This window comes from Phaenicophaeus curvirostris, chromosome 29 (assembly GCF_032191515.1).
Source record: "Phaenicophaeus curvirostris isolate KB17595 chromosome 29, BPBGC_Pcur_1.0, whole genome shotgun sequence".
Lineage (NCBI taxonomy): Eukaryota > Metazoa > Chordata > Aves > Cuculiformes > Cuculidae > Phaenicophaeus > Phaenicophaeus curvirostris.
In genome coordinates, this window is record NC_091420.1 from 3,999,528 (window position 1) to 4,010,395 (window position 10,868).

Genomic DNA, 10,868 nt, shown 5'->3' on the forward strand with positions numbered 1-10,868 from the left:
ACATGGTCACCGAGGTGGGGGAACGGGCACCGGGGGGGGGGGCGCACAACGGTCATTGTTGGGGGGAGAGGGGAACGGGCACCGGGGAGTAGGGGAGGAACTGGTCACGGGGGGTGCGGACCGGAGCCCCCGGTACCTGCCGCGGCTGCGGCGGCGCCATCTCTGCTGCGGCCGGTAACCGTGGCAACGGAAGCGAGGGGGGGGGGGGGGGGGTGTTCGGTGCGCGTGCCCGTGGGGCCGTGCCCGCGCTCCGGCCCCGCCCCTGCGGCCGCGCCCGCCGCTCAGCACCTCGGACAGCGGCGCGTTCAGCACCCTGGACAGCGGCGGGGGCGCGCGCGGCCGCCCCGGGGGACCCGGTGCTGCCGTCCGTGCCGGTTACCGGTACCGCGCGCCGCCACCGCCCGCCCGGCTCGCCGTTCCGGGGCGGGGAAGAAGAGAAGCGGCGCTCGGGGCCCTGTCGGTCCCGGGGGCTCCGCCGGGGCTGTCGGGGAGCGCGGCCGCCATGGGCCGGTCCGGGCGCTGAGCCGCCCCTCCCCGGTCCCGGGCGGTGCCGGAGCCGCCGGGCCCCGCCGGGCCCTACCGGGAGCGCCGCCCCCCGCCGGGCCGCGCCGCCCCCGCCCCGGCCCCATCCCCGCGCCGAGCCCCGGGGCCGCCGCCGCGTCCTTTGTGTGCGGCGCGGCCGGCTCCGGGCACCGAGCCCCGAGCCCCGGCACCGGCGGCCACGACCGGGAGCGGCGCGGGGCCCCCCGGCCCCCCCGGCCCCATGAAGGAGCCCGACGCCATCAAGCTGTTCGTGGGGCAGATCCCGCGGCACCTGGAGGAGCGAGACCTGAAGCCGCTGTTCGAGCAGTTCGGGAAGATCTACGAGCTCACGGTCATCAAGGACAAGTACACCGGGATGCACAAGGGTACGGGAACGGGAGCGGCACCGGGAACGAGCGGCAATGGGAATGGGTTTAACGGGAACGGCCATAACGGGAACGGCAGCGGCCCCGGGGGGGAGGGCAGAGCCGCGGGGCTCGGGAACGGCCCTGGGAAGGGGGAACCGGCACCGGGAGCGGGGCCGGGGGGTGGGTGCAGCCTCGGGAACGGCAGCGGGGACAGGGATCAGCCCCGGGAGCGGCCCCGGTGCAGCCGGAGGCCCCCGAGTCCCCGGTACCGAATCGGCCCCGGGGGCTGAGGGGGATCGGGGTGGGGGGGGTGGCTCTGGGCCCTGGGGCGGGGGCGGGGGTCGCTACAGTGGGGCTGACCGCGTGCTGTTTGGGGGACACTGGGGGTTCTGGGCGGTAGCGGGGGGGGGTCCGGTGCTACGAAGGGGGGGGGGGCTCTGGGTGGTGCCCGCGGCCTCAGGCCGTGCGTGGGGGCTCCATGGGGGTCCCACGTGCCCCCACACCCCCCCAGCGCCCCCCCACCCCCTCTGCCCCCCCCAGGATGCGCCTTCCTGACCTACTGCGCCCGCGAGTCGGCCCTGAAGGCGCAGAGCGCCCTGCACGAGCAGAAAACCCTCCCGGGGGTGAGCGGGGACCCCCAGGGGACCCCCACATAGAGACCCTCAGCCTCCTCCCCTCTCCCCCCCCGGGACCCTCCACCCCGGACACCCCTGATCCCCCCCCCCCTCGCCACGAGACCCTCCACTCCTCACCCCCACCCCACTACCCCCCCATCCCCCATCCCTGGGTGCCCCCAGGTGTCCTTGGGGGGGTGCACCCCATGACACCCCCATAACGCCTCCCTCACCCCAGCACTGAGCCCCCCCCCGGGTGCACCCAGGTGTCTGAGCCCCCACCTTTATTTTTTTTGGGGGGGGGGGGCACACCCCACAAACACTTGGGGGGGTTATAAATATCCAGAGTCTCCTGGAAACGAGCTGGCACTAAGGAAGCGTTTCCAGGCAAGGGGCGGGCACGGGGCAGCTGAGCTAACAAATGGAGGGGCAGCACCCACAACCCTCCCTAAATCTCCCCCCCCCCAAATCCTGGGGGCAGCTGGGCCCCCGTGTGGGTGATTTGGGGCGTCCCGGGGGGTGGTGGACGTGAAATCCAGGTTTCTGGCTGCACCCCCCCCCCCAGCCTATTGCAGCTGGGGGGGGGGGACAGCACCCACAGCCCCCCCCGTTCACCTCCCCTTCGGGTGCTGGGGCCCCGTGGGGTGGGTTTGGGGTGTTCCCAGTTTGGGGGGGGGGCAGTTTTGATGTTCCCAGTTTGGGGGGGAGCGGTTTTGGGGGTTCCCGGGGGGGGGAGGTGGCGGTTTTGGGGTTCCCAGGCGGGGGGGGACAGGTTTGGGGGTTCCCGGGGAGAGGGGGGTTGGTGCCCCCCCCCATTTGCCGCCGGCCTTGCGCAGATTTGGCTCGCCGGGATAATCCGGGGATTTGGGAGCCTTAAATCTAGGGAGGGGAGGATTTGCTGAGGGGGGGGGAGAATTTGCTGGGGGAGGGGGCATAGTGGGGGGGATTAGGGGCGGCTTTGCCCCCACCGTGGGGACGAGGATGGGGGCAGGACCCCCACGCGCCCCTAGGCCGAGGGGGGATGGGAGGTGCAATTTGGGGGGTGCGGGGCCTGGGGCCCCCCCCGGTGCCCCCCCCCGTGGGGCTGAGCCGGGCCCTGGGGGGATTAGGGGGGATCAGGGCGGGGCGGGGGCTCAGCGCCAGCTGGGGCTGGGGGGGGGCACCTTCGCTTTCTCAGGGGCGTCTGGGGTCAGTGGGGCTGCAACCGCCCCCCCACTATGGGTCACAGCCCCCCTCGGCCCCCCCCCGCCCCCCCACTGTGGGGCACAGCCCCCCTCTGGCCCCCCTGCCCACCCGCTCTGGGGCAGAGCCCCCCCTCACCGTGCTCCTCCGTGCCCCCCCAAGCCCCAGCCCCTCATTTCCCCCCCCATGGGGTTCAGCCCCCCATCTCCCCCCCCGCAGTGGGTCACAGCCCCCCCATTTCCCCCCCAATGGGTCACAGCCCCCCTGTCCCCCCCCAACCCCCCCATCCCCGTCATTGTTTATAGCGAGGCTGATGACGTCAGCGCCGTTGCCAGGCAACCGGGATGGGTAAATTGGGGCTGAGTAGGCGGTTGCCATGGAGCAGATTCTGCCGTTGCCATGGTTACCGGGCATCTGCGCCCCCTCCCCCCCCTCCACGGTCTCTGGGGGTTACGGGGGGGGGCTTATCCCCCCTCTAATTAATGGGGGGGGGGGGCGCTCATTAACGCGGCTTCGGCCCCCCCCCCGGCAGCACTCAGCATCCGTTGCCTGGTAACGGGATGCAGGGCCGGGGTTGCCATGGTGACGGGAGCATCTTTGGGGGGCCGGGGCGGGGTGGGGCTGGATCTGTGCCCCTGGGAGGGGCGGGGGGGCCCGGCTGGATGCCTGGGGCCCTGGGGGGGGGTTCATGTCCCCATGTTCCCTCTGCCCCCCCAGATGAACCGGCCCATCCAGGTGAAGCCGGCGGACAGTGAGAGCCGAGGAGGTACCGGCACCCCGAGCCCCAGTGCCCCCCTCCCTGGGTCCCAGTGTCCCCACCCTTGGGACCCCAGTCCATCCCAGTGTTCCCACCCCTGGGTCCCAGTCTATCCCAGTACCCCCATCCCTGGGTCCTACTCCATTCCAGTGTTCCTATTCTTGGGACCCCAGTCCATCCCAGTGTCCCCATGTCCCCATCCCTGGGTCCCATCCTGGTGACCCCATCCTGGAGTGGGTCCCCACCACCATGACCCCATTTCTGGTGTCCCCAGCCCATCCTGAATCATAGAATCATAGAATCACAGAATCACCAGGTTGGAAGAGACCCACCGGATCACCGAGTCCAACCATTCCCATCGATCACTAACCCATGTCCCTCAGCACCTCGTCCACCCGGCCCTTAAACCCCTCCAGGGAAGGGGACTCAACCCCCTCCCTGGGCAGCCTCGGACACTGCCCAATGACCCTTTCTGTGAAACATTTTTTCCTAATGTCCAGCCTAAATCTCCCCTGGCGGAGCTTGAGGCTGGTGTCCCCATGTCCCCATCCCTGTGTCCCAGCCCAGTTGTCCCAGCCCATGGTGTTCCCATGTCCCCATCTTGGTGTCCCTGGGTCTCATCGTGGTGTCCCCATCCCGGAGCGGGACCCCACCCCACCCCATGTCCCCATCCCCAGAGGACCGCAAGCTCTTTGTGGGGATGCTGAGCAAGCAGCAGGCAGACGAGGACGTGCGCAAGATGTTTGAGCCCTTCGGCACCATCGACGAGTGCACGGTGCTGCGCGGCCCCGACGGCACCAGCAAAGGTGGGGACAAGGACACTGGGGGCAGGGGGGCCTTGGGGACCACCCTGGGGCAGGCGTCCCCGTCCCCACGCTGACACCGTGTCCCCAGGCTGCGCCTTCGTCAAGTTCCAGAGCCACGCGGAGGCCCAGGCTGCCATCGCCGCCCTCCATGGGAGCCGCACACTGCCGGTGAGATGGGAACGCCGGCCCCACCGCTGCCATCACCACCATCCCCTCTATCATCATCCTCAACACCATCCCCACCACTGCCACCAGCGCCATCTTCATCATTGCCCTCACCACACTGTCCCCTCCACCATCATCCTTATCATCACCTCCATCATCCTCCTTGCCACCATCATCGTTCCCACCCACCATCATCCTCATCCTCGCCACTGTCTTCGTCGTCTCCCCGCCGCCATCATCCTCATTATTCTCACTGCTGTCCCCATTGTCATCCCCATCGTCCTCATCCTCCTTCCTTTCATCCTCCCCACCACTGGTCCCATCACCGTCTGCACCATCATCATCATCTTCACCACTGTCTCCGTTGTGCCTATCGCCATCCCCACCATCACCGTCCTCATCATCATTGTCCCCACAACCATCCTCACCATTGTCCTCGTCATCCCCATCGTCATCCCCATCTCTACCTCTGTCCCTGCCATCCTACTCTTCATCCTTCATGTTTTCACCCCACGCCATGGCCCCCTGGGGCTTCCTACAGCCCAAGGTGGGTGCTACCCTCTGGGTGATGTCGTGTCCCCTCGCAGGGCGCCTCCTCCAGCCTAGTGGTGAAGTTTGCGGACACGGAGAAGGAGCGGGGCCTGCGGCGCATGCAGCAGGTCGCCAGCCAGCTGGGCATGTTCAGCCCCATCGCCCTCCAGTTCGGGGCCTACAGCGCCTACACGCAGGCGGTAGGGTGGGCGAGGGACCCCCGGGGGACAGGGTGGGTGGGGGGTCGGATGCCCCTGTGGTCCTTGATGAGATGGTTGGGGTGGTGGCTGTGTGGTGATGGGCACCAGGAGATGGTGAATGGGTCATTGGGTGCTGGGCATGGGGAGATGATGGACCCCGTGGTCCAGGGAGGGGTCATTGGGTGCTGGGCATGGGGAGATGATGGACCCCGTGGTCCAGGGAGGGGTCATTGGGTGACGGGCATGGGGAGATGATGGACCCCGTGGTCCAGGGAGGGGTCATTGGGTGACGGGCATGGGGAGATGATGGACCCCGTGGTCCAGGGAGGGGTCATTGGGTGACGGGCATGGGGAGATGATGGACCCCGTGGTCCAGGGAGGGGTCATTGGGTGCTGGGCAGAGGGTAGCAGGCAGGGACCATGGGTTCTCCCTCGGTGGGGAGGGTCCCGGTGCCAGGCGTGTCCCCGCAGCTGATGCAGCAGCAGGCGGCCCTGGTGGCCGCCCACTCGGCCTACCTCAGCCCCATGGCCACCATGGCCGTCCAGATGCAGCACATGGGCACGGTCAACCCCAACGGGCTCATCGCCACCCCCTTGCCCCCCTCCTCAGGTAGGTGGCACTGGGAAAGGGGGACAGCAGGGTGGGGGTGGACATGGGGGATGGGGTCACCAGGGATGGGGACACTCGGGAATGGGGGACACCAGTTGGTGGGGCACCCCAGGGATAGGAACATGGGATATGCGGTCACCAGGGAACGGGGGACACCAGGGAAGGGAGGGTGATACAGGATTTGGGGTCACCAAGGATGGGGACACCTGGGAATGGGGGACATCAGGATCTGCTGGGGTGTGACGCGGGGGTCCCTGCAGGAACCAGCACGCCGCCGGCCATGGCCGCCACGCCAGTGCCCGCCATCGCCGCCCCGCTCAGCGTCAACGGGTACAGCCCGGTGCCCGCGCAGCCCGCGGGGCCGCCCGCGCCTGATGCCGTCTATGCTGGGGGGGTCCCCCCCTTTCCAGGTGCCCCCCACGTCCCCTCCGCCCCCCCCATGCCCTCTCTGCCCCCCGACTCCCCATGTTGCCCCCTAACCCCCCTGTAACGCCCCTTCTGCCCCCCAGCCCAGAGCCCGGCCGCCCCCGCGGACCCCCTGCAGCAGGCGTACGCTGGGATGCAGCACTACACAGGTTGGGGGGGCACTGGAGGGTACTGGGAGAGCCACTGGGATGCATTGCATGGCACTGGGAGGGCAACTGGAAGGAAGTGGGGGACACTGGGAGGTACTGGAGGGGCTTTATATGCTACTGGTGGGTACTGGGAGGTGCTGGAGAGGCATTGTGTGGTACTGGGAGGTACTGGAGGGGCATTGTGTGGCACTGGGAGGTACTGGGGGCATTGCATGGCTCTGGGGACACGGGGGTCACCCCCTCCGTCCCCCTGCAGCCGCCTACCCTGCAGCCTATGGGCTGGTGAGCCCGGCCTTTGCCCCCCCGGGGCCCCTGCTCGCCCCCCCGCCCCCCCCGCAGCAGCAGCAGCGTGAAGGTGAGCACCCCCAGGGCCCCTCTCAAAGGGACCCCCCCAAGGGACCCCAAAGGGACCACCCCCCGCTAAAGGGACCCCCCAGGGCACAGGACTCAGTGTGCCGGGGGGCACTGGGGGGCTAGGGGGGGCCCCAACAGGGAAGGAGGGTCTGGGGAGCCCCATGGGGACACAGGTGCTGGGCTGGCTTTGGGGCTCTAGGGGGGAGGAGGGGTCCCCATGGGTGCATGGGGTTGGGTTTGGGGGTCCCCAGAGGCACCTGGGTCTGCATTTTGGGGTACATGTGGGGTTTTTTGGGGTACAGGGCCAGCTTTAGAGTCCCCCTGGGTACCCGGAGCTGGGTTTTGAGGGTCTCTATGGGCCATGGGGCTGCATTTTGGGGTCCATGTGGATGTGGGGCTCACATGGGCTCATAGGTCCAGGTTTTGGGGTCCCATGGCTTCACAGGGCTGGGTTTTGGGGTCCTCGTGGGAACACAGGGCAGGTTCTGGAGTCCCCATGGGCTCATGGGGCTGGGATTTGGGGTCCTGTGGATGCATGGGGCTGTTTTTTGGGGGGTCTTGTGGATGTAGGTTCTGGGGTCCCCATGGTCTCATGAGTCCAGGTTCTGGGGTGCCCATGGGTTGGAGATCCATGGCTCACGGGGCCAAGTTCTGGGATCCTAATGGCTCACGGGTCTAGGTTTTGGGGTCCTGTGGGTGCATGGGGCTGGGTTTGGAGATCCAAGTGCTAGGGTCCCCATGGATTAGGTGTGGGTTTTGGGGTGCCTGTGGCCAGGTTGGGGCATGGGGCCGGAGCCCCCCACCCGCCGTGACGCCGCTCCCTCCGCAGGCCCCGAGGGCTGTAACATCTTCATCTACCACCTGCCCCAGGAGTTCGCCGACACCGAGATCCTCCAGATGTTCCTGCCCTTCGGCAACGTCATCTCCGCCAAGGTCTTCGTCGACCGCGCCACCAACCAGAGCAAGTGCTTCGGTAGGGACGCTGGGATGGGGACGTGGGGATGCTGGGATGGGGACACTGGGATGGGGACGTGGGGATGGGGACGCTGGGATGGGGATGCCAGGATGGGGACGTGGGGATGGGGGCACGGGGAGGGGGATGCGGGGAGGGGGACACCGTGGCTGAGGCACAGGGACCAGAGCAAGAGGATGTTCCCACCACGACCCTCATAGCCGGGGGCATCACGGCCAAGCAAATCGTGGCCAGGACATAAGGACATCGTAGCCAAGGCCACCACAGTTAGGGTATGGAGGCATCAGGGCCACCTTGCGCCGTGGAAGAGCCCCTCCAGGGCCATGGGGCTGTCCCCACCGCTGTCCCCACCGTCCCCGCAGGCTTCGTCAGCTTTGACAACCCTGCGAGCGCGCAGGCGGCCATCCAGGCCATGAACGGCTTCCAGATCGGGATGAAGCGCCTCAAGGTGCAGCTCAAGCGGCCCAAGGATGCCAACCGGCCCTACTGAGCCTGGTGAGATGCCCGGGGACCCCCAGGAACGTCCTGGAACCATCCCCTCCAGATCCCCTGGAACATCCTGGGACCCACCCCAGACCTCCCCAGGGCTCCTCCAGACCCCCTGGGGCCCCCCCCTGGACCCTCTGGAACCCCTCCAGATCCCCCAGGACCCCCCCCCGAACCCTCCATTACCCCCTAGAACCCCTCTAGATGCCCTAAGGACCTCTCCGGAACCCTCCAGGACCACCCCCCAGATCCCCTGGAACCTGCTGGGCCCCCCTCACCAGATCCCCTGAGACCCTCCCAACCTCTCCCAAGACCCCGCCAGACCCCCTTAGAACCCCCCCAAGCCCCTCAGGACCACCCCCCACCCCGATCCTCCAGGACTTCCCAGAAAACCCGTAGTACCCCCCCAGGACCTCCCGTAACCTCTTGGAACCCCCCTAGATCCCCTGGAACCTCTTGGGACACCCCCCCACCGCGAGCCCCCTAGACCCTCCCAGCCTCTACCAAGACCCTCCCAGATCACCCAGGAGCCCTCATGTCCCCCCCCCACCCCCTGGAACCCCCCAGATCCCCCAAGTCGCCTGTCACACCTCTTGGGACCCCCTCCCAGACCCCCCAGGACCACCCCCCCAATCCCTCGGGACCCCCAGCCCTGTCTGATGCCCCCCTCTCTCCCCACCCAGGTCCGGAGGCTCCACAGGGTGCCCCCCCCGTCTCAAATTGCAGAGCAGCCTCCGCCCTCCCCAGCCCCCCCAGTACCCACGGGGAGGGGGTGGGTCCAGCTGTTGGGGGGGGCATGGACCCCATTCGCTCAGGAAGGATGGATCCCCAACCCCCCCGGCTCGATCTGGACCCCGGGCAGGGCTGGGGGGGGCCTGGGTGCCAGCACCTCCAGAGGTGGGGGCTCCAATCGGCCCTGGGGAGACCCACACCCCCTGCCGCCCCCATCCCTCCGCCCCCCGGCACCCTGCTTGGAGTTTTTTTCTCACCAAACAGGACCAAATCCAGCTCCAAGCCGGGGCCGGGGGGTCCTACCGTGGGGGTGGGGAACACACAGGGGGTTGGGGGCACCGGCTCCGGCACCGCCACCCCCCAGACCCCAGGGTGGCCGTGCCGGGGGGCAGCGGGGCCCCCTCCCCACACACACTGCCACCCCGCTTCACCCCCAATCCCAACCCTGCCTCAGTTTCCCCTCCCTCCTCACCCACCGGCACTGGGGGGGCTGCACCGGCACTGGGGGGGCTTGCACCCCTGCGGCACAGCCAGGGCTGGGGCACGCCGGACGCCGCACGGACACAGAGCAGATTGGGATGCACCAAGATGGGATGCTCTGGCACCGGGAGGCTTGGATACTGGGATGCTTCAAGGCCGTGATGCTCGGATCCTGGGATGCTCCAACACCGGGATGCTCTGATACTGGGATGCTCCAACACCGGGATGCTCTGATACTGGGATGCTCCAACACCGGGATGCTCTGATACTGGGATGCTCGGGTGTTGAGATGCTCCAACACCGGGATGCTCTGATGCTGGGATGCTCCAACACCGGGATGCTCTGATACTGGGATGCTCGGGTGCTGGGATGCTCTGGTACCATGATGCTCTGATGTTGGGATGCTCCGTCGCGGGGATGCACCTGGCGCTGCACACGGCAGAGCTGCTGATGTGCCGGGTGGACACGGAGCGACCAAAGCCGGACACAAAGCAGGGAAATCTGGGACGGGCACAGCCGCCATCGAGGCCCCAGGAGCAGCCGGAGGAGCGGGGTGGATGCAGGAACGCGCCGGGCGGACATGATGCCTCTGGATCTGCCTGGAGCCACCGTGGCCAAAAGCAGGGGGTGCCTGGCACCCTCCAGCCAAAAGGGGCTGCGTCCGGCACCCCCAGAACCAGGATGGTGCCCCCAAACCAGGGAGGTCCTCCCAGCTTCCCTCAAACTGGGATGGTGCTCCCGACATTCTCCAAACTGGGACGGTGCCCCCCAAACAGGAGTGGGGCCCCCAGCCTCCCCCAAACCGTGTCTCCCAAACTGTGCCGGCGCCCCAGCCTCCCCCAGCCCCACGTTTACACCCGCTGCTCCCCACTGTAAATAAGGGGTTGGGGGGCACGGGGGGGTCTCTCTCTCTCTCTCTCTTCCCCCCCTTTTGGGGGGTTTGGTACCTGCTGATGGGTTTTGGGGTGGGACGGGGTGGGGGGTGTGGGGCCTTTAGCGGGAGGGGGGACGCGGACCCCCGGGAGTCGACATCTGCGGCTGCGACGCCGCTGCTTCACTTCTTTGCTATTTATTGCAGTTACTTTGGATAATTCCTTTTTTTTCTCTTTTTTTTTCCTCTTTTTTTTTTTTCTGTCTAAATAAAATAAATTAAAACCAAACTCAAAGTCTTCACCGCCTCTGCAGCGGCTTGTGGGGGGGGGGTATCTCAGCCCCAGGGAGGGAGCGTAGCCACAAATCCCAGCAGTTTCATCAATAAATCAATTTATTTAAAAGAATATGTTACAATTAATTACACAGAGCGACTTTACCTAACAACCAGCACAGGGCGAGACCGAGGGGCGAACACCAGGTGCAGCCAGGATGGAAGGGAAGGAAGAGGTGGTTTAATTTTTTTCTTCTTTATGGTTACTTTTTTTGTCATTTTTTTCTTCACAACTTGGAGGTTTTGGTCATTTTTCTTCCCATTTCAGCCTCAAATAAGAAGCCCCTGGAGCGCAGGGAGAAGATGAGC

The 10,868-nt window shown here is 67.0% G+C and overlaps 1 protein-coding gene across 1 annotated transcript; it reads left to right on the top strand.

Moving 5' to 3' along the window:
- Window positions 1-711: 711 nt before the first annotated feature.
- Window positions 712-8,843, top strand: LOC138732066 (CUGBP Elav-like family member 3). The gene is made up of 13 exons (XM_069878421.1): window positions 712-908; window positions 1,431-1,513; window positions 3,404-3,452; window positions 4,121-4,249; window positions 4,338-4,417; window positions 5,002-5,145; window positions 5,617-5,755; window positions 6,016-6,165; window positions 6,265-6,330; window positions 6,587-6,685; window positions 7,514-7,657; window positions 8,020-8,152; window positions 8,827-8,843. Exons 1-12 carry the CDS (start codon window positions 764-766, stop codon window positions 8,145-8,147), a joined length of 1,356 nt encoding a protein of 451 aa, XP_069734522.1. The 5' UTR covers window positions 712-763; the 3' UTR covers window positions 8,148-8,152; window positions 8,827-8,843.
- The last annotated feature ends 2,025 nt before the right edge of the window (window positions 8,844-10,868 follow it).